At 38.6% G+C, this 24,678-nt stretch overlaps 1 protein-coding gene across 2 annotated transcripts in view; it reads left to right on the plus strand.

Annotated features, from left to right (window-relative positions):
* WWTR1 (WW domain containing transcription regulator 1) overlaps window positions 1-24,678 on the plus strand; it is an 84,021-nt gene that overhangs the window by 47,708 nt on the left and 11,635 nt on the right. For both annotated transcript variants that reach the window (XM_075201889.1, XM_075201888.1), the window contains exons 2-3: window positions 2,472-2,608; window positions 17,749-17,954. In XM_075201889.1, coding sequence (XP_075057990.1) covers window positions 2,472-2,608; window positions 17,749-17,954 — 343 coding nt within the window. The remainder of the gene's footprint in view (window positions 1-2,471; window positions 2,609-17,748; window positions 17,955-24,678) is intronic.

Raw genomic sequence — 24,678 nt, forward strand, 5'->3', positions numbered from 1 at the left:
CTGCCGGTGAGGTGTGTGTACAGGGCTGCTAAGCTCAGCACAAGGTGAACAGGCTCTTACATGTTCTGCCTGTCACTGACACAGTATAACAAAACATCTATTGCTTTAGAGACATTGATAAGAAATAAGGAAACTTGACTTTATTTCACTTCCTCGCACACCTTTACCGTGTACTTTGGACAGAGGACAATACTAATAATGAAACCAACAAATGTTGACATAGGAGATTTTCTATCTTACACTATATTGTAACTCACTGCTCCAAGAGCATTATTAAGCCATCCATTATTATTATTAATAATATTTATTTATATAACACCAGCATAATCCACAAAGCTTTACAGTTTGAAGACATCCACTTTAATGAGTCCTTTAGACCAGCCCTGGGTTTGTCTCTATTACACAAATAGACTGGTTCTGTTCTTTTTTAAACTCTGCAGTAGACAATTACATTACTGACAACCCTCTGGAAAGCATTAGATAGTTTTGATACAGTTAACACAAACAAGTACAGTAATCATGGTTTGCTTTTAAACGCAGCCATTGCACACATCCATGAATATCAAAAAGGGAAATGGCACGGCATATAAACCTGTTATTATTTCTGGTGTTCCACCGAGTGACACATCACTTAGTCAACTACAGTGTCAATAGGTTACCCAACTTCTGCCAGTGTATCTGAATGGAGTGGGTGTCTCAGCAGGGATCTGGCACATTGTGAGCTGTCAGTCAGCAAAAGTGCAATAAATGAGTAAAAGCCTCACGAGTTTGAATTTTATGACATATCCCTTCCTGACTTACCCAGAGGGTGGTCATGCTTTGAAGTGACTGAGTCATAAGATCTCCTCTTTTCTCACAGTGACAAAGCCCCTATCTTGGCACCAGTGGTCATTACATGGTATGTCTGACTCTGAGCTACTACGATTTGTAATTGTAATACGTTTGCATAACAAAAGACTCATACTTTACTTGACTCCTCTTCCTTCATTTATTTGGGGCTATATATATATATATATATATATATATATATATGTATGTGTGTATGTATGTATATATATATATACATATATATATATATATATATATATATATATATTGACATTTTAAGAACTATTGATTGGTGGAATATGGAAATGATTATATACCCCTGATACCCCAACGGAAGACTAATTCCTGAAAATTATCCAATTTATTTTTGAATTTTCCAGAAAATGTAATTGTAATCTGCTTGTGATGTGATATGGCCACTGAATAGCACCATCATATGGGTTGTGCAACTGATAGGGGTGTGATAACATAATTCACATCATCACACCCCTGACACTCGGTGTTTACTGATGTGGGCGAGGCTTGATGAAGTGACTCTTATTATGTCTCCGCCCACCTTGCTGCAGTTCTCCAGAACCTGGGAGGTCTTTACCTGATTTGTGTGTAGAGATGCTGGAGCTTCTGCGTTCCAATTCTGGAACCAGTTTGACAAATCTGTTCTAAAATTGAAACATTGTACGGAATTTCTTGATTTTAAAATATTGAGAAAATCTAGAAAGCCATCAGGTTTGTCCATGTTCAAGTTGGTTCCACCACATTAGAGCTGGTCCAAACTAGTGCTCCCATGTACAAACTGGCTCTCTATTACTCATACCGAAACCACTATCTCTACCAGGAAACGTAGCGAGAATAGTGCTATATACCATATACTTCAGGAGAACTAGAGATTGAGATAAAATAACAATACCAAAAACTCAATGCCTTACAGTGGCCCAGTCAAAACCCATACCTCAATACAACTTTGATAATCTGTGGAATGACTTTATGATTGCTGTATACCAAGGGTTCCCATCTGATGGAGCTTGAGCAATATTGTGAAGAAGGATGGATACAAATTGCAGTCACAACTGAAACTGCCATAAAGTATTAAAACAAGGAGGTGGATACTTATGTAATAAATTAATGGGTGTTTTTTTTTAATTTTAATTAAGTAGTTGTTTTAGGGTTTTTTTTTATTTAATATTACAGAATATTTTGTGCTGATAAATAGTAAGAGGTTCCAAATAAATCAATTTTGGTTCCATGGTGAATGTGAAAAATGTCAAACGGGATGAATAGTAACAGTCACAAATACAAGTAAAAGTTCCCACACTAATATTAATTAAATTAAGCCACGATCTCTCTAAATTTCAGAGATTTGCTATAAATTTACAATTACTTGGTCACTGGGTAGCACTCCTTTTATTCCTTAAATATATATATATATATATATATATATATAAAGAAAAAAAGGGCCAGATAGCCATTTGTTAATCTATAATTTCTATTATATAATCAGTGTTATGACTGTTATTCACCTTTGCAGATAGGATATAAGTTGGTGTGTAAAATGTATATTTCCAGCTTAGAGTGATTATGCTGGTTGCTTTAAACAGGTTAATGTTTAATATAGTTATAATAATCCTCTTTCTATTTTGTGACAGCCATATGGAGAAAATTACGACATGGCAGGACCCCCGGAAGACAATGACACAGCCAATGACTCATATGAACCACCTTCCTGTTACCACTTCCACCCCAATAAGCCAAAGATCACTGGCGATGTCCCAACCCAACCTTGGTATGTTTCGTTCACTCAATGCATATTGATGAAGGATATTGTATGGAACCGTTACCTATGTTAGTAATAGTGCAATATGTCCAGTATGTGCCCAATGTAAGATTTGACGTGTATCTCCATGCAGACTCTTATTGCACATGCCTAACATTTGCACAGTGAAAGTTTGAAGCCACCACAGAACAGAACTTTAGATGTCCTCAGACAGAGAAGACCATCAGTGTCCCAGCACTCAGCTTACATCTTGAGTTAGGTTACCATGCATGCAGGGCTGGCGGAACATGGCAAACCCAGTAAATGCTGCAGCAGTCCCAAAGGTGCTTCATTGCGCATGCGTATTCTCCATCGCGTGGGGGAGGATCGCTGGAAGTACCAGCACTGGCCCTACATACATGTTTCTGTACGGCAATCCTCTATGTGTAGACACCATATGACCATGAGAGCCTCGAAGGAGCTGCTGAAGAAGTGGGTGAGAACAAATGTTTAACCCTTTTCCCCCTTAACAGACATATTTAATTTGAGTTTTGCTCATACTTGGTAACTTTGGCAAGTTGTCCTCCAGGGCGAATTGCGTCATTTGTCCCGCCCCTAAACTGTCATCACAATTTCTAGCCTATTATAGCATGGGGCGGGGTCATGATGACGCATGAATCGTGTCCTAAGCCCCGCCCCATCCCTTAACTAGTGAAGTGGCCAGGAACCTGGAATCTCCTGGACACTCAGAGAGTAGGCAGCTATGGTTTTACTATTATACGGTGCTGTATTACATTTGTATGTTGGAGGAGACATATAAATGGTTAAAGGGCTGAATCTTCTAAAAATGACAATTGTATGTATTACAATGAGTCAATACAGGTTCTCAAGCAACTCTTGGTCCCTTAATTGGGCAGCTCTGTAAAATGTACAGTGGGGGGAAGGGACTTTTCCACTTCTATAATTCTATATGTTTTTCTGTACACAGTTATATTATTCTTTATTAGATAAAATCCTATAAAGACTGACTGTGACATTTTCCATAGAGGGGTTTTCCATCTCCAGATATTTTCAATTTATTGGCTTGTACATGCCCTGCTGCAACTTTCAATAAATAGACCTTTGGAGACATTATGTTTCTTTTTCTAGCTTCCTCTGGCCTTATATTTTTATTATCAGGATATGTTATTATTATTATTATTATTATTATTACCGGTATTATTATTATTATTATGATGAACTTTTATTTATAGAGAGCCACAAAATTACACAGCAGTAGTACAATCAGGGTAGACCCAACTCAACTCAAATAACATTACACAGCATGAGTGACAAAGAAATAACAAGTAGAAAAAGATTACAGGGATAACACTGGTAACAGAGTGCATCTAGCATCGTTGGGGATAGAAATAGCGAAGGACATGAAAGAGGCATTACACAGCTAGCTAGATGACAGGAGGTAGAGGAAAATAGTAGAATCTGATTGGTTGCTATAGGCAACATCTCCACTTTTTCAAACCTGCAGTTTAGTAAATATACCCATAGGTGTGTCATTTGCCAGCACAACAAAAATAATCAATTCTTCCTAATGATTTTATTACATGGCTAAAAAGCACAGAAGGACACTAAAGAAAAAAACGGCAGGAAAGCATTTAGTAGCCAATAAATGAAAGTAATCCGAATGTGATAAAACTAGTGAAATTGCATAGCACAAAAGAGGCAGCTTCTATTATTTAAAGTCAAAATTTCATGAAAAAATGAATGAATATTGGTAAATTCCATTTCTCTTGATTTATTTCTGCTTTTTGCAATTTATGATTGTTCACAGTATCCTGTGATTACTATAGCAACCACAGTCACATAGCACATGATGCAGTGAGCAGAGAGGCTTTGAAACACCCCTCTGTGCTCTGTATGCTGTGTGTACTGTAAAATCCTTCCCTCCTTCCTCCACCCTCTGTCTGCTCATGGCCTGTTGAGAGCTGTGAACTTGTGTGTGTGTCTGGCAGCCATACTTGGCACTCGCCAGAAAAACTTTGAGAAGCAGATAATGATTTGCAGGAAAGCTAAGAAAAATAACAAATTCATGCTTAACTTGCTAATTGAAGAAATAAGTAAACTTCTATGTGGGATTACTGCTTTAAGTGGAGACACAGTTTATAAAGCCGACAACCTTGTTTCCCTGTTTACAAAAATGTATTAGTGGAAAAGCACTGACATGCTTCATATGCATCCGTGATCCCCAACTAGTGGCTCACAAGTCGCATATGGCTCTCCGCTCCATTTGATGTTGCTTCAACAGCCGCTCAGCTTTGAAGTACCTGGCTGTACCAAGCACAGCAGTAATTTATCTTAGTGCAATGCACATGCAGTGGCTGGTCATTCTATTTCATGCTCGCTCCTCAGAGCGGCTCCTATAATCACAGAGGGCAGACTCCTTGTCCAGCAGTTGTAGTGCACTACATCCGACATGCACAGGAGGTGATGCTTTTATTGGTGAATTACACGTCAGTCATTGTTACAGGTTGGGAAAATTGATTGAGCTCAGAGTCTGCCACCTCTTAATATATGAGCTACTCCGAGGAACGAATAAGTAACGAAAAGACCAGTCACTGCAGAATAGTTACATATAAAAGAAATAATAAAGATAGTTAAAGTTAAAAAAAGAGTTAAGATATACATAATGAGGAATGTACACAGTACCAAAACTATACTGTTCCACCACCTAGCCCCTTATTGTTGGTTATGGGCCAGGTGCTGGAATAACATTTGAGTAGGACTCCAGATGTGCCGGTTACGGAAGTGTGGCAGAAAACTTGTGGTACCAGTTTTCACACAGACATTTTCACAGGTTGAAAAAGACACATGTCCATCAAGTACAACATAAATTCTATTTGTGGTGACCCAGACAAAGGCAAAACAAAACTCCAGTGTGACTGTCACCAAATCAGCCTCACGGGGTGAAAAATTAGGGAGCAATCACCCCCATACTGATATACCATTGTGATCTCTTGCAAAGAAATATAAAAAATTCAAAGGTTATTTATGACTTTTCTTTTGGCTATAGAGCGTTAGAAAGAGTAGCTCTGGAAGTCTGTGGCTTGATTTCATTTGTAGGTTTCCAATAGTTAAATGTCACATACTTAACCACACATAAATTCCTAATTGCGAGAGAGCCAGAGCTTACCATGCCAACATCCTAGTAGACTTTTCAAGAAAATAATGAAAAATGCAGAGCGAGTTAAACTGATTTCTTGGCCGGCACCCCAGAACCCACTTTGAACTGTTCCATCTTGAAAGAAATGGGAGTCTACACCTATGTCTTTATCCTTCTCATTCTCTTCCTAGACTTGGAATTATAAAATAACTTTCTTTTGAAGGTCTGCCATCCCTTAGCTGGGAGCGTTAAGCATCCAGAGATTGATCCTGAGTTTCTACATTTAATCAGAAACATGTGTGTCTCTTGCTGAAGCACTTATTTATAACATGGAAAATGTACTGTGCTTCGCACAGTCTCCTCCCCTGGCCTGCACTAGATTTTGGCTTTGTTTTAACACACAAAAGCCCTTATAAACATTTTTATCAAAATAATTTGGATGTGACTAAGCAGCACCACATCCTAACATGACTGTGAGCAAATAGAAACCTCACGCTAGAGGTCACTTAGGGCTAGATTTACTAAACTGCGGGTTTGGAAAAGAGGAGATGTTGACTATAGCAACCAATCAGATTCTAGGACCTGATTCATTAAGGATCTTAACTTAAGAAACTTCTTATTTCAGTATCCTGGACAAAACCATGTTATAATGCAAGGGGTGAAACTTACTATTCTGTTTTGCACCTAAGTTAAATACTGACTGTTTTTTCATGTAGCAAGAAGTTTCTTAAGTTAAGATCCTTAATGAATCAGGCCACTAGTTATCATTTATTTAGTACATTCTACAAAATAACAGCTAGAATCTGATTGGTTGCTATAGGCAACATCTCCACTTTTTCAAACCCGCAGTTTAGTAAACATACTCCTTAATCTTCAAATGGTTTAACAAGAGCCGCTAAATCTGTACTCCTTCCATTTGTTTGCTTATTTCTACTGCAAGCTGCTCACAACGTCTTTTCCAAAACATCGACTGTTTATGCCAAAATCCATCTGTTAGAAATTAGGCTATGTTAATTCTGTTAAACAATAATGACTCAATGTAACTCCAAATGGCTTTCTTACAATTGGTGCCTTCCAAACGGAGGGTAAAACACCAGATTAAGTGACATTTCTTTTGAAGTGAGAATGCATAGTAATATTAAAAACACAAAAATATAGCTAGCTGGCTTAGGAAAATAACTCAAATTGTAACAAACAACCGCAATATAAGGTCTGGGGAGTGGACTGCTACGAATATCAGATTTTAGTGCACTTATAACAAGTTGTTTATATCAGTTGAGCCTCATATCTAGGTGGGCGATCCTGTTACACATTCCCATGTGAAACACTTTCAAAATGAGTAATGTCAAGCTTCAAGTGGGATCGGTCTGTTTATAGGATGTATACAGACAGAAAAATCAAAAGAGGTGTTTCTGGCCTATGGCAATCCAAAGACTCAGGGGAACGTTTCCAGATTTTCTGCTTGACTTTAGTGTTACACGCACATCCCATTTTTTCTTTGTTCAACTGTTTTTTAACAGGATCTGGTATAAAATGGCCAATAATAAAGTATCGAAATATATCTAGATAGTCACTGCTACTTATAGCCACTTTAATTATTCTAGCAGCGCTCATATAAACAATATCTCTGAAAGTGAGTTTTAAATGGCTATTCGACAGCGGTGGATAATGAACATAGACACCGGCTTAAGGCCTCACTTCATATAGCACACAAATATCAACTTTAAATTTCTGTGTACAAATAAGCTATCAAGTATTTGTGTGCTACATGAAAAAACAGTCAGTATTTAACTTATGTGCAAAACAGAATGCTAATTTGCACCCCTTGCATTGTAACATGGTTTTGTCCAGGAGACTGAGATAAGAAGTTTCTCAAGTTAAGATCCTTAATGAATCAGCCCCCTTATGTTTAAAATTGGACAACCTCCTGAACAAACAAAATCATTTGTAAAGTACTAGAAAGTGAAGGTTATAGAAGTAACTTGTGGGTGTCCCAAAATGTGTTTTTTGTTAATAGATTAGAACCATAGTCTCGTATTGCACCTGCTACTCTTTATCAGAAATGAAATGGTCAGGAAACCCCAAAACAATGAGCAGTTTCAGTAATCGCTCCTGAACGTTATAAACACATGCAGCAGACTTTTCCATATCCTGCTGCTATGACGAGGAGAATGTCCTATTGTTTAGAGAGCATATCAAAATGTTGGCCTGACGGATCACTACATGAAAATGGAAAATCTCATTTTTATTTTTCCAACTTTTAACCCATCGTTCACAAAACCACTTCTTAGTTTATATTGAACTGTTACTTGCGTTTATTTCGGAATATGTTTGCTCAAGTTTGCCTAGTGTCACATGGACTATCCAAATATATTACTAAACTTCTAATCAAGACAGCTTCAAAAGCAAATAATTACTAACTTTCATATGCAATTTTTACCTGCCTCCCACATGTGAATATTGTCATTATCCAGATGCAGTGCCAATAGAGCTGGCAATATGTTGCAATGAAGCATGCATGCATACGGTGCAATTCTCAGTGTCTGTTATTTTCTTCTGTATATATTGATTACAGCATAGTGCCACTCACATAGTACTTTTATAAATTTTATACTGTAAGTCAGATGACAGCACGGTGAACAGCGTATGTGACATGGTGAGGACTTTGTGGCTGATATCTTATATCCGGGGTGCAAAAATTCATAATGACACCTCTGGGGAGAATAGTTACTTAAGCTCATGTTTCCTAATTAGTGTTTCCTGTTTTATAAATCTTCAGAAATCTTCACATAAATAAAACGCGATCATTCCCAACATCATGACTTGAGTCCCTGTTACATTTTGTAAAATGTAGCAATAAAGAGATCACACTCATGTTCTTCAGAGGTAGCCGCTGTTAGTGATAGTGTATTGAAACAGTATCTTTATTAGTGTTAGTTACGGAAAAAAGCTCTAAGTTAGGCTGAGTACACACTACAGAAAATTACTCAAAATTTCTCCCGAAGTGATATCATTAACGATTTTAGCAATGACTGAAAGTTCCAATCAGCATGCCCGATTCATGTGTACACACTTTGCACGTTTTACACGATTTACCGTCAGATCTGTGCTCTTCATCTGTCATAACCATCAGCTGAAAAGATCGGGGCTCTGTAAACTCTATGGAGATCTGCCTACACACTGCAGCATCAGCATAACATCGTTGCATCGTTTATAGAGTTTTGTAGTCCGTTTATAAACTCAGATCAAACAATACGATGTTCTTTTGAATGTTAATCGTTTGAGCATACACACTAATGCGATATCGGCCCAAACTGTCGTTTATCGTGGGATTGGCATGATAATCGGCTGATAAACCTGTAGTGTGTACCTAGCCTAAGTGCCATTGCAGACATGAACTAGTTAGGCTTACAGTTGCTAATCTATTTTTATTCTTGATACTTTTTTTTTATTCCTGTGCTAATACATTTCCATATACTGTGGCTAAGTGGTTAGCATTTCTGCCTCACAGCCCTGGGTTCATGAGTTCAATTCCCGACCATGGCCTTATCTGTGTGGAGTTTGTAGGTTCTCCCTGTGTTTGCGTGGGTTTCCTCCAGGTGCTCCGGTTTCCTCCCACACTCCAAAAACATACTAGTAGGCTAATTGGCTGTTATCAAAATTGACTCTAGTCTCTCTCTCTCTCGGTCTGTGTATGTATGTTAGGGAATTTAGACTGTAAGCTCCGATGGGGCAGGGACTGATATGAATGAGTTCTCTGTACAGCGCTGCGGAATCAGTGGCGCTATATAAATACATGATGATGAACTTTAATTTATTCGAGAGAAAAACTTGAAAAGTTTCACTCATTGGGCCTGAGCCATTAAGGAGAGCAAAGCATAAAAAAGGAGGAACTGCATCTAGGCAAAACCATGTTGCATTGGAGGTGGGGGGATATATGAATAGCTGGGATAGGGCATGTCCTAGATCAACTTTAAATATAAGTGTAACAATAAAGCTATCAAAGATTTGTGTGCTGCATGATAAAAACAGCCAGTATTTTCCTTATGTGCAAAATAATAAACTAATTTGCAGCCCTTACATTGTAACATGGTTTGTCCAGGAGAAGATTTACTACTGTTTTCTTGCTTTGCCTTCCTTAATGCCTCAGGCCCATTGAGAGTTAGCCAGCACTCTTCTGTGTTTACAGATGGAGCGTAGTTTATTGCTCTGATCGGAGCACCATGGCAATCATCATCACCATTTATTTATATAGCGCCACTGATTCCGCAGCGCTGTACAGAGAACTCACTCACATCAGTCCCTGCCCCATTGGAGCTTACAGTCTAAATTCCCTAACATACACACAGATAGACAGAGAGGGAGAGAGAGACTAGGGTCGATTTTGATAGCAGCCAATTAACCTACCAGTATGTTTTTGGAGTGTGGGAGGAAACCGGAGCACCCAGAGGAAACCCACGCAAACACAGGGAGAACATACAAACTCCACACAAATAAGGCCATGGTCGGGAATTGAACTCAGGACTCCAGCGCTATGAGGAAGAAGTGCTAACCCCTGAGCCACCGTGCTGCCCTGGTGCATGGTTTTTGCAATTAACTGAAATATTTAGAGCTTTTTGCAGCTAAACTAATCAGAGATGTGTCACAAGACAGCAAACAACATGGTGCACTGTTCACTAAAAGCTGCTCTATTTGTAGTTTGGATATCACTACCAAGTATACACTTGACTTCATGTTACATATGTCTCAATAATTTTTTTTTTTAGAAACTCTCCATGTCCACAGTTGTATCTAACACATGGATTTCTGCACTGAATATTAAGTGGCAGACTTCTGATTAGCTGATCCTATGTATACACAGTTTAAGAACACATTCCTGCCATTGTGGGTGCTCATGTTTACCATGCAGTCAGCAGGCAGTGAAATCTTGCAACAGGGATCAGGCTTTTGTGGGAGTGAATGATGTTAATGTCTATTGAACATCCCCCCATTTCAGTAAGCATGTTTGAAGCTATCACTAGTTTGCATTGTGTTTATTTATAGCAAAGACATAAAGTTTTCACCATAACAAGCGTTACCCAGGACCCTCTTCTCAGTAACATTTCCTGCTCAGGATTTCCCCTCTTACTGCTAAATGTGGCACCGCACACAAATAGAAATTCATGCTCAAGGCTGAGTGAGCCATACCAGAGTCCTTATAACTTTTACAAGGTGGACTGCTGTTTTCCAGAATATATCCTGCTGACATATGTTTCAGAGCAAAATATGTTTTCATTTTGGTAAAATAAGTTTCAATTTTGCTTTTGTGAGTTTGTTGGTTCTACCAACTGGCCATGTAGGTCTGTGGCAGAGCAGCATTGTCATCAGTACACTCATACAAGGTGCCGGCCACTATACGTTACACTATAATCTCATCTTCTCCACTCCTTCCCATTTGTCCTTTCACTCCTTTATGGTATGCTATCAGTAGGGATATCCTATAGCTATACGTATTCAAAATCACTGCTGTCTCTCTAAAGCTTAACTGGTAACTCAGCCTGTCTGCTCAGCACGTAAATGCACATATGAGGACAACTATAAAAGATTTGGCCTTTGGACATTTATGGGCAGATTCAAATCCTAAAATATCCACACGAGGTTTCTCCAGAATGGCCGAGAGACACCTCACGTGGATATTTTTTTTTTTACAGAAGTAACGATCATTTTTGCTCGTGCCCAATAAAGGTGTGAGCAAATATGAGCGTTACTTTTTACCATAATATCAGTAAAAATACGTCTCTGCCCCTTAGATCGAATGACAAGAGTCAACAAGGCACTATTAGTGTGGATCTATGATGTCTGTATACACACTCAGATGCAGTCATTGTCCAACTGCATATACCATCCATCCCAAATGACATCTGATAGATCGCAGTCTTTTTTTGGTCCATACACACTGCGATTTACAGGCACTTAGGTCTGAAGTAGTCTAATTGGCCTTCAGAGTCACAGCCTGTTTGTGTGCTGATGTACTTGGGCATTTGTGAGGAAATCCCACACACAGAATGTAAGACTATTAGTCTACATTAGTAGACTGTGTGTGGACTATTAGTCCACACACAAAGTTACTACTATTAATTACAAATACTGCACGATGAACATGTTCAAACTTGGACAATTTTAGTGATCTTTTCTATTAATATATTTTGTATGACATAAGCATGTAGCGATAATTGTAAGATCTCATTAAATATGACTGCATAGTGCTCAAACTCATTGTATGTGCATGTAGGCACCTAGGAGGGTGAACAACACATTAGTGGGCATATTCATGGCTTTGACAGACATCTAGGGTAGGCACCCAAAACCCACCAATGACAATTATGACCAATTTGAGTGGGTAAACGTAAGTGAGAGCCTCATTGGTTCTGCCCTTAAAGTATTAATATTTGCTATTTTATTTGTGGGATTAATAAACCACTTATTAGGCCTTTTTTTATTTTACCATAGGAGCAAGAGAGCTCTGTTTTACTACTTTAATATTATTACCATTAGAAAAAATAGTTATTATTTATACTTTATTTTTTATATTTTCATTGCATTATGAATTAAAACTATGTTGAGTTGATTATGCTGATTATATCATTCTGTCAGTATTGTTATAGTATGATTACTATTATTGTTGGTAGCATAATTGTACCTAAATTATATTGCTTAATTAAAAAACAAAAATCTGTTATTTTAACTAATGGGTTGTTTTCTGTTTCCAAATGCTTTCATGCAACTATTCTTGGTAAGTATATTATTCACTTGTTGTACTTGTCTAATTAAGTAGCCCTGTGCATCAGTTCCTGTTATTGTAACTGCAGTAAATCCTTAATGCTGACCGCACCGGCTGTGGTATATGAACATCCAATATGCAAGCGAGCTCTGTCGGGCTCTGTGTTCAGCCAGTTGCCAACCACAGTAACCCCCTTATCTTCAGTCACTTTACTGGATATGTCCAATTTGGCCAAATTCGTCTGTGACCAAATTGGACAGCAACAACAATTTCTTATGGTGCCCACACACAACACAACCCTGTCACTAGCCCATACTCCAAGTAACAAGATGTTTCTAATGGATCACATTGGTCCCTGTCACTATGTTTGGCAGATGACTGCACACACAGGCAGACAGTAGTCATCCTGCACTCTCCAGCATGGCCCAGCGGGATCCCATACAGTTCAGTTTGGCTCACTTAGAGTCACAGATGCAGCCTTGTCTGGGCAATTTGCCAATACCGCAAAGTATGTATAGCCAGTGTTAATTCAAGATGGATCTTGGTACATAATTAGTACATTTCCTTGATGTAAAACATCTAGTAATGCAAAAACGTATAAATATATGAAAATTGTAAAAATAGTAAATTTTGTCTCAAACACGACATTAAAGAGAATAATTGGTGGGTTCATAGACATTTTGGTCCACTAATTTCTGTTGCCTCAGCAGTATTAGTTGGGACCCATGTCTCTACATTATTTGTATATAATGTCACTTCTGAAAGGTAGATGTTTTGTCATTGTAATTACCCATATTTTACATATTGACCAGCAAGTGCACTATACTGATCAGAATGCATAACAAGCTGGGGACATGCTGGGATATCCGTAGCAATATGGGGTAATCGGCCTGATATCATATTATATTAGCTCAAACACTTGATCATACTGGGCCTGATTCATTAAAGTAAAGCAAAAATAAAGGAGTAACTTTGCACCTGGGCAAAACCATGTTATATTGGAGGGGAAAGTAAATTTAAAATGAGGAGACAGATTTATAGTTGGGGTATGGCATGTCCTAGATCAACTTTAAATTTCCGTGTAAACATAAAGCTATCAAGTATTTGTGTGTTACATGAAAAAGCAGCCAGTATTTTCCTTATTTGCAAAATAATAAACTTATTTGTACCCCTTGTATTGTAACATGGTTTTGTCCAGGAGAAAACATACTCTATTTTTTTTTTTGCCTTACTCTCCTTCATGACTCAGGCCCAATATGTTAAATTTTTTTAATATTATCAGGTTAAATGTGTTAACCGATGACCTCCATTGACTTATGTGTACAGTCGTCTTCCAGCCGCGATAATAAGCCCAGCAAAGCAGGAAATGATCTGAGAACCTGTTGCATATCTTCTTAATGACCAGATATTTTCTAATGTGGCCACCGACTTCTTCATACATGGATTTTGTGTGTAAAACTGTAACTGTCTTTTGGAGTCTTAGTTTTTAAGAACAATCTTGTAGAATTATGGGACAATGTTCATTCCTACTTTTTGGAAGACTAATGTTGCTTCTCAGAAATATGTGCTACATGCATCTCTCTTGGCTGGCAAAGCCGTGGGACGGAGAGAAGAGGCCAACCTCCCTTCTTCTCTCATTTGCAGTGTAATAAGTGTTGTAAAAAATAAAGCCGGTGGGTTTTTCAGTCCATAAAGCCGCAGACATGTGTTTTCCATCAGGCTCTCTACTGCCTGACACCTGACATTGGACAGTCCTCATAAGTTAACGTGAAGAAAAACAAATGGGAGGGGGGGGGGTAAAAATGGCTTTCAGCTGAATTCAGAGATTGCTGACACAAGCAGAATGAAAGCAATCTGTCAGGTTAGCACCTCACTGCAGATCCTCATCATTACAAACCACTTGTCACTGCTTTGTACATTACAGAGCACGGTTCCCAGCACGCTGTGATAGAGATGGATAAATGCTGTAAAAATGAAAGCTACCATCACCTTCTTACCATTTCAACACAAACAATCTTGTTTCATTGTTTATCTTATTTAATTAAATGCTCTGGGTGTAATTCTTGAAAACAACTGTAAATTCATAGGCAGAGTATTTTCTCTAAATGTACAAAGATACATTGGATGCTATCATCATCATTATTTATATAGCGCCACTGATTCTGCAGCGCTGTACAGAGAACTCATTCACATCAGTCTCTGCCCCATTGGAGTTTACAGTCTAATTTCCCTAACATATACACACACACAGACAGGTCAATTTTGACAGCAACCAATTAACCTACTAGTATGTTTTTGGAGTGTGGGAGGAAACCCACGCAAACACGGGGAGAACATACAAACTCCACACAGATAAGGCCATGGTCGGGAATTGAACTCATGACCCCAGTGCTGTGAGGCAGAAGTGCTAACCACTGAGCCACCGTGCTGCCCTATGAATGTTTTCTTTGATGCATACAAAGTCTATTCTAGTCCATTTATTTGATTTAATGCATATATTTGTAAAGCGCTATGGAATATGCAGATGCTATAGAAATAAATCTTAATAATAATACTAATAATAATAATAATTATACCCTAGATAGTCTGCCACTAGCAATGTTGACAGTGTTGATTAAATCCCCCCACCCTCAAAAAAAATGTACGCAATATACAACTCTTCTCTGTCACTTCAATTACAGCATATGCAGGTTCTGTTAGATTCACTATGGTGGAACTATCTAACCAGCCTTATAAGCTAAATAGTCGCTTGCATTTCAGTTGGTTACATTTAATTAGGAAAGAATTGTACACAAAGATAGACAAGTCATTGCAATAAAACCCACAGGTCCCTGCTTCTGTAGTTTGGGAAACGACTTGTTAAGATAAAGAATTAAATATCTCTTAAGGGATCAGTATACAACATACTTACCAACTCCCGGAAAGTTTCCGGGAGAGGGGACGTGACTGGAGGGAGGGAGGGGGCGTCATTTTGGGCCCGCCCCCCGCGAAACCGTAATTTGCGTTGTGGGGCCAAAATGACGCGATTGGCCTCGTCCCGCCCTCGAAAACAGCGTGATTCACCGAGAGTCGCATCAAATGACGCGATTCTCTGTAAGATTGGGATGCGGGAGAAATGCCAGCTTGCCCGGGAGACTGACCCGAATTTCGGGAGTCTCCCGGACTTTCCGGGAGAGTTGGCATGTATGGTATACAATAGTGAATGGATATTACTGTAACTTTAAAACCTGGTGTGATGACAATTATTTTGCCTGCCTCTGTGGTTACATATGATTCTTTTAGAATGAATGTACCATTAAGGAAGCCCTTTCTATGAACCCTACATATGTTGTTATTTTTACTGGGTTTTTTTTTCCCAACTTTCCAGGCTGTAGTTTAAATATCTGGACACTCCCATAGATAAAGTTTCAAATAGAGGAGAAATATGTGGCTGGGATTAGTTGAGGATCAGGTTGTATGCATCTCGGGTGGGTGGCTTTGGGACATGCAGTGTTTCCTTGTTCATTGTCCCAAGATGTAATTCTAGCACAACAGCTTATGTTAATGAATGCATTAGTACATTAGAGTTCTACATACATCATCATTGAATATAACAGAATTCATCTTCTGCCTCACAAATTGATCAAGTTATACTTGTAGACATTCTGAATAGTTTGTAGGCTTCTTAAATGCTGCAATCTAGCTAAACTTCCATGTCATGTTTTCAAATTGGTGAGGGAAACTAATTGTACCCTGCTCTGATGACTTCCTGGTCACTGAAGTCTTGAGGGGTTTAGTGCTCTGCTTGGATACCACATCCACATATTACATTTATTCAGTATGTAAAAATAGTACAGTAGATTATTTTTCAAACGTATTACATTTGATGGTGTTAAAGCTACAAAACTGCTCATGTCTTTTTATTCTCCAACAATTTAATTGTTGACTGCAATTATTGTCATAAAAATTATTATTCTTGCTATTATCCTTTATTTATAAAGCAACAACATATCACATAGCTCAGTACATTAAGGGAATCATGATATAATTAAATAACACAATGACATGAAATAGCAGGAAAAGATGGCTCTACCCAAATGTATATCTCTATCTATCTATCTATCTATCTATCTATCTATCTATCTATCTATCTATCTATCTATCTATCTATCTATCTATCTGTATACACACATATATATATATATATATATATATATATATATATATATATATCACACTTGCCAACCTTTGGTAAGTTAATTACGGGAGATCCTAGGCAGGGGGGCGTGGTTGGAGGGCGGGAGGGATGGGGCGCGGTAATTCGTGTGATTTTGGCTCCGCGCCCCACGACAAAATGCCGTTTTTGTTGCAGGGGCGGGGCTTCACCACAAATCGCGTCATTTTGAGGAGCAAGATGCCATACGTGGGATATTTGCCTGCTCTCCCGGGAGCCTGGGAGACCTACCCGAATTTCGGGAGTCTCCCGGACATTCCGGGAGAGTTGGCAAGTATGATATATATATATATATATATATATATATATATACACACACAATTTTATTAAATCACCTGCAACCAACTGCACAATGCTACAGGTGTCAGACAGTCTCATTCACTCATCAGTCATTTTCTATTAATTTTGCACATTTTTTTTTAGTGCACTTGGATTCCACAAGTGATTGTCATGTAAAGGTGGAAATGCAGAACTTATGGGTTATGAGCAATTTTGTAGCTGCAATATCATAAGATTGGATTGTTGCCATGAAATTGACCATTTATATCTAGTCTATATGCAAACTACCATCTGTGATTACATTGAAAATATCACATAATGCTTTCTAAAGTCATAACATGCATTGTCAATGAGGCGCAGTGTCAAACAGAACGGCTGTCGTCAGGGGCTGGCTGGGCTCAGCTGCCTATTAGGAAGGAAATAACTGAAGGTAGCCCAGTGACCCGGCCCAAGGCAGCCCACCTGCCCAGTCAGCTCCTGGCTGTTATTTTTTTCTTTATAAAGGGACTTAACTCGGAAAATAGCTAAAGCATTTTGACTAGTGACAACTCTGATCCTCCCTGATACTAACAATAGAAATGATTCATCTGAAAGCCATCACTCTCACTTTTGAGCACACCCCATGATGTCTGGATTTCTTTGTTCCATAAATTACTGTTAATTGCTGGCTTCTACAGTGTCAGCTTCCCAAAAGCAGACTTTGCATTATCAGACATAAACATTTAGTAATCTTGGATTGATCTATCTTCCTTCTCTTCTAGTAATGAATCATCAGCACCAGCAACAGATGACTTCCAGCCCAGCTATATCCCAACAGACCCACCCATCCCAGAATCATCAAGCTTCCTTGATCAATTTGCCCAATGAGCTTACTAACCAACAACAGCTGCAACAGAAACTAAGACTCCAGAGAATCCAGATGGAAAAAGCACGAATCAGAATGCGGCAAGAAGAGCTGATGAGACAGGTAACTGCGGCCAGAGTTTATGTCATTGGGTATCAGTGGTGTTACATGGGATACCATTATATTTATCCCACATGCAACCTTATTACTACTCTTCAAATGCTTTGAAACAACTATTATTCCTATTTCCCATATCCTTTCAGTATTCCAAATACATCTCATACTGACTTACTAAGAAATTTGAAAATGACGGTTCTGTTTTCGCAGATACTACTTTTTAAAATTGGCTGTACCCACACATGTCTTTAAACTGAGCATGCAGGGGTGCACCCAGGGGGGGTTTCTGGGTCTCCAGAAACCCCTCCCCTCCGCTAAAGAAGTGCCCCTACATAGCGGCACTGTACTATACAGCAGCCGCGGCGCTGTCAAAGAAGCATCCACGGCGGTGCTGTATTGTATACAGCACCGCCGCTATTGTATACACCACAGCCCTCGCTGTGTTTTTTTCTTTGGGGGAAGGGGGGGAATCCCCCCTTAAATATCTTGCTTGCGCCCCTGGCATGTGCGTAGTACTTAGTGTACTTTCCAAAATGTCAAATTCACCGATGAGGGACAGTTAAGTGCAAACAGATGTACAGATTTACGTGTCTTTATGGAGCTATATTACAGTTGTTTGTGGCTCTATATAAATAGCTGATGATGATGATGATGATAATGCTATAAATATGTGCACAGATTACAGACTCACGGATATACTGTATATTAGCATAAAACACAACATATTGTGTAAGGTCGTACATACAACAGATCACAAAAACTTCCAAATTTAACTCAGTTTGGAGGAATATGGTTCTTCTTCTACTTTTGACCACGACTGAATGTCATCAACTAACATTTATATTTTTCCTTTCTCTATTTTTGAAATTACTGGCCACAAAGTCACTTTCTCTTGATCTCACAATCCATCAAATATCATTGTTTACTGTGCAGAAATTTACATTCCTCAAAGCTTTTTTTCCCCCAAAGCTGTCAAATCCTGTGTTCAGCGTTTAATGCCACTTGGGCATATTTAAGAGTAATAATAATGTTTTCATAAATGTCGTTAAATAATCAGAATTGATTTTATGCTTGAATTATACATATATAAATTTCACGTGAGTAAATTAACCAGATATTTCCAGTTTGCTTTTTAAGCAATTAAGTAAAAACACAAGACAGATGGATACCCATCAGCAAGAAGAAGTAGTCCGCCTTTGTCTCTACAAAGGCGGACTACTGCAAAGCAAGCATGATTCTGAGATTGAGATGGGTTGGCCAAACCATTATTTAAGATCCACGAGACGCGAAAAGTTTTCAAATGTAACACTTTGAGATGCTATGAAATCCTGACATTTTGACCTTAAACTAAAGCATACTCTCCCAGAATTTCTAGGAGGCTCCAGAATTTCGGGGAGTTCTCTTGGACTCTCGGAAGAGTAGCCATCCTCCGGGATCCTTATGGGGCGGAGCTTAATGACGCAATTGCACCGCTAAGCACCACCCCCAATATGTAATGCTGTGAACTCCAGCATTTCATAGTAGGGTGCGGGGCCTAAATGTCGTGTTTAGCCAAGCCCATGCCACCACATGCCCACACCCACCCCCTGGATGCCAACTTCAAAACGTTGGCAAGTATGAGCTAAAGTGTAAAAATGGTGAGGATTGGGGTTGGGGTTGACAATTCCTAGGATTGGTCATATAGGAGGAGATGAACACAATAGCATACTTGCCAACATTTTAGATTTGGCTTCCGGGAGCTGCCGTGGGGAGGTGGGCGTGCAGGCGGCGGGGCTCCAAGATTGTGTCATTTTGGCCCCGTGACGTAATGACGCAAAATGTGGCATTTTACAGCGGGGGTGGGGCCAAACGCCGCGATTCCCGGTGAATCGCAGCGTTTGAACCGAATTCTGCCCACTTCACTAGGAAGTGGGCAGATCAGGGAGATTGCCACACTCTCCCGGGAGTCCGGGAGATTCTCGCGAAATGCGGGAGTCTCCCGGACATTCTGGGAGAGTTGGCAAGTATGCATAATAGTAACCCATTTTGTGTTTGTGCAAACTTACTCATGCACACTTACTGTCCATGTCTGTATTTTGAACTACACACATCTTAAATATGTGCAACCTTGCCTCTAGGAACATAGAGCGTAATTAACTGGTATCATACAAGTGAACGCTCCAAAGCGCATCTTGAAGTGCAAGCGACCACAAGTGTAAACGCATGAAGCTTAAAATACTGGTGTGAGCTTTGCGCATGTAGAGTACGGCAAAATATTTATGACGTGTAAAATTAAGATGCAGAAATGCACTTCTGTCCAATTCGGAAGTGTGATGTGAAACCACAGAATATAAGCACACAAAAGTTGCTTGAGTTAAGTTTTTTTTTCCATAAATGGAAAAACAATTTATTTCAGGCACAGTAAAGAGTAAATAAAAAACTACAAAAAATATAGATATGTACCTATATATAAAGAAAAGGCTCAGGCTGCTGTTACAAGAGACTGCCAGAAATGCCTCTCAAAGAAAACTAATTAAACAAAAATTTAACAGCGCTCTATAAGCCTAACAAAAGTATTTAAATACATTGAACACAGATGGCAAAAGAACGATATTATCACTATAAAATAGTTTATTGAAATATAGTACATTTGAAAAGAAAGTATATTCATTCAGAAATACAATATAACAAGTATACAGTATAAACGGCATATCAATATCTTATATGGAGAGGGAAGGTGAAAACCGTCACCTCTTAATGGGTCTACAGGTCAGACTTCAAATTGATTTAATCCGCTATCGGAGAAAGGATCTGTTGTTAAAAGAGTGAACATTTTAATCTTTAACATTAAACTTCTCCAATGTTCGTTAACATAATCCCCTAATAGTCTAGGGCCTGATCCATTAAGGATCTTAACTTGAGAAACTTCTTATTTCAGTCTCCTGGACAAAACCATGTTACAATGCAAGGGGAGCAAATTAGCATTCTGTTTTGCTCATAAGTTTAATACTGATTGTTTTGTCATGTTGCACACAAATATCAACTTAAAAATTACAGTGTACAAATAAGCTATGAAGTATTTGTGTGCTACATGAAAAAACAGTCAGTATTTAACTTATGTGCAAAACAGAAAACTAATTTGCACCCCTTGCATTGTAACATGGTTTTGTCCAGTAAACTGAAATAAGAAGTTTCTCAAGTTAAGATCCTTAATGAATCCTTAATGAATTTGGGCAGCACGGTGGCTAAGTGGTTAGCACTTCTGCCTCACAGCACTGAGGTCATGAGTTCAATTCCCGACCATGGCCTTATCTGTGTGGAGTTTGTATGTCCTCCCCGTGTTTGCGTGGGTTTCCTCCGGGTGCTCCGGTTTCCTCCCACACTCCAAAAAACATACTGGTAGGTTAATTGGCTGCTGCCAAATTGACCCTAGTCTGTGTGTGTGTGTGTTTGTGTGTGTGTGTTAGAGAATTTAGACTGTAAGCTCCAATGGGACAGGGACTGATGTGAGTGAGTTCTCTGTACAGCGCTGCGGAATTAGAGGCGCTATATAAATAAATGATGATGATGATGATGATGATGATGATGATGATGAATCAGGCCCCTAGTTCTCTATGGACACTGCTGTATGACGTCGTTGGCGTGTGTCGCTCAGACCAAGCTGAAGGATTCTCACACATCTAAGACTAACTGCAGTGTTCCGTTTTGTGCTGTGCACTAAAAGATCAAAATGTCAATGAAAACACTAATAACTCAAATTTACCACCTAAGCTCATTCACCACCATGGAAATCTAGCGCCAAGAAAAGAAATTATACTCGCTCTATACTAATGAAAATTCAGAAGAGGCATGTTCCCTTTTTTTTTAATATCCAGATTAATGTAACCACACAACTTTTAGCCTCCATCAAAGACATTTGACATGTACAGAACCCCCCGTAATGATTTCATTGTAATAAGTATGCTGTCCTCAAGCTAATACTTCACTCCTGCTTTATTATCCTTAATACAACCTATCCAGAAAAATGCTGACTTAGTACTGGGAGTAGTTGCTAAGTAACTGGAATGAGGCGGAAGGGCGTGGAATTCCTTTGGCACGGGTGAAAGGGTGTGGAATTCCTTTGGCAGGTCTTTCTTGTCTCTTTTTAACCTGACAGCCATTACTGGTCCGTTTCCCAACCACTCCAGACATGACAGCTGCTGTGCAAGTAGCAGACACACCCAGCTGAGAGAAAATACCAGTATCAGGGAGTTCTCTTATTGGGGGTTGCATCTTGCACTGTGAAACCTCAGGTCTATGTCTGGAAGAGTTAATTAAATAAATGAAAGACTTTTTTCACGGAAAACAACATGACACTAAATGGTACCTGACATCCCTCAGATAGTATTATGAATAGATACTGCTAAACAACGCTTATAGCAAAGACATTACATTGTCCTTGTATAGGTGTCATATATAGAGAAGAGATGAGACATTTTAACAAAATGCACATTGATTATTTAAAGTCACATGACCCCGGGGCTGTTTACTAATGCTAATTAAGGCATATGCATCTGGGTGCAGTTTTTTAGGTCTGCGTAAGCTCCCTGCAATCAAGAATTTTAATATATTTTGGTATTGGCCATAACAATGAACTTACCATGTGTTGCTTATAGTCACGTGGGAAAGAAAGTGCACCCTCCTTCAAATCAGTGTTAGGACATCATTAACAGTCATCTGGTTTTCTCCAAGTCTTAAAATATGATAAATTTAACCTCGTATGACAAATAGATCATGACAAATTTTGCTTTTTCATTGTTTACAAAAAAATAACCCAACAAGACAGAGCTATGTGTTAACAAGTGCACCCTACTGCTTCCATATCAGTAAAGAAGGTCATTTGAGCCACATGCTGCTGATTAAGGGCACTGTACTATGTGGTCACCAGGAATTGCTTCCAATTCTATATAAAAGCAGAATGTTTGGCAGCTCCATTCAGGTTTGTGTTAACAACTTGCCAAGTAGACAAATCACTTGCAATCTCAGAAAGCAGTTATTGCTGCTTACCAGTCTGGAAAGGGTTATAAGGCCATTTACACACAATATGAAATCCATTATTCTACAGTGAGAATCTTGCTGGGACACCCACTCCAATTCCCAGGAGTGGGTGTCCCAGCAAATTCACCCAAAGATCAGACTGTAGGATGCTCCGAGAAATAAGTAACAAACCAAAAGCTACATACAGGGATCCAAAGACCTCTGTCAACACAGTAAATGTTAAACTTTATGAGTCTACCATCAGAAATAGAAATGATGGACTTCATGGATGGCCAGGAGAAAGCCCATTCTCTCCAAAAACGACATTGCTAGTTGCATCTGAACACAACAAAAAACTTCTGAAACAGGTGGTTGTTTCATTTTAATACACAACATCATGTTTGGCCCAACAAATCAAATTTGGCACAAATGTGATCATCCACAGGACAATAGTCCTAAGCAAACTAGTAAATCTACATCTAAATGGCTGAAAAGCAGCAGAATGATGTTTTTGGAATGGCCAAGTCCAAACCTTATCCACACTGAGATGCTGTGACAGGACCTTAAGAAAGCTGTATATAAACAAATGGCCTCAAATATCAATGATCTGAAGCAGTATTGTATTGAGGAGTGGGTCAAAACTACTTAAATATTATATAAAAGGCTGATAAAGATTTACAGAAAACAATTACTTTATTGTTGCTAAAGATGGTTTTGCAAAGTAGGATACTTAGTTTTTCACGCGTGGCTTTTTCATGTTAAAATATGTTACGAGTCTTTTGAATGAAGATATACTTTTCACATGATTGTATATGTTTTTATGCTATGCAACTTATCTGTTTTATGATATTACTTTTATGATATAAGACAATAATATTAGTAACCATAAATTATCCTGAGTGCTTTTCTGGTTCCCACTATGTTCCCTGTGAGGCTTTTGTTGTGTTTACTAAATAAGTAAAAATGTACATAGCCCATCGCAACCAGTCAGACATTGGCTTTCATTGTCTAACCTCACTCGATTGCTGATTCTTTTGGTATGGATCATTACACATTTGCAGTTTGATAAATAATAAAAGTAAATAATCCCATTGGTTGAATATTGTGTGGGTAGGACTTAGGGGAAAATTTTGTCAAACCTTCTAAAAAAGGAATATGGAGGTGTTGCCCATAGCAACCAATCAGATTGCAGCTATCATTTATCTATCACATTCAAGAAAATGATAGCTAGAATTTGATTGGTTGCTATGGGCAACACATCCACTTTTCCTTTTAAGAAGGTTTGATAAATATATCACATGGTATATTATGGGAAAAGTGGAGCATATGTTGTGCTAAATTATTGTTATAAAGATGGCTCAGTGATTTTTTTGGACATGAACCTTTTGTTAAGTATTGTTTACTTGTGTTTTCTTATTTTTACATACCTATCATTTAACATGACAGACAGTGGGACTGTACTTGTGGAAAGTTTTGTTGACTTTAGTTCTTTTCTTATGTACTTTCAGCCCCAGAAGAGTAACAATGCTTTGTAATCATAGCCTGAAGCTGTTGCCTTGTTTAATTAACAACAACACAGCAAAGAGATGAAGTGGGACACCCACACACTACAGTAGCCAGCAGTGTTCTCTCTAAGCACTCTGAGAAAAGGAAACTTATTTGTCTGAAAATAGATTATTTGAAAGCTATTCTTACTGGCTTATATTACATATCATAGAAGTAAGACTGGTAGAGG

The sequence above is a fragment of the Mixophyes fleayi genome, chromosome 3, assembly GCF_038048845.1.
Source record: "Mixophyes fleayi isolate aMixFle1 chromosome 3, aMixFle1.hap1, whole genome shotgun sequence".
In the NCBI taxonomy this organism is placed as follows: Eukaryota; Metazoa; Chordata; class Amphibia; order Anura; family Limnodynastidae; genus Mixophyes; species Mixophyes fleayi.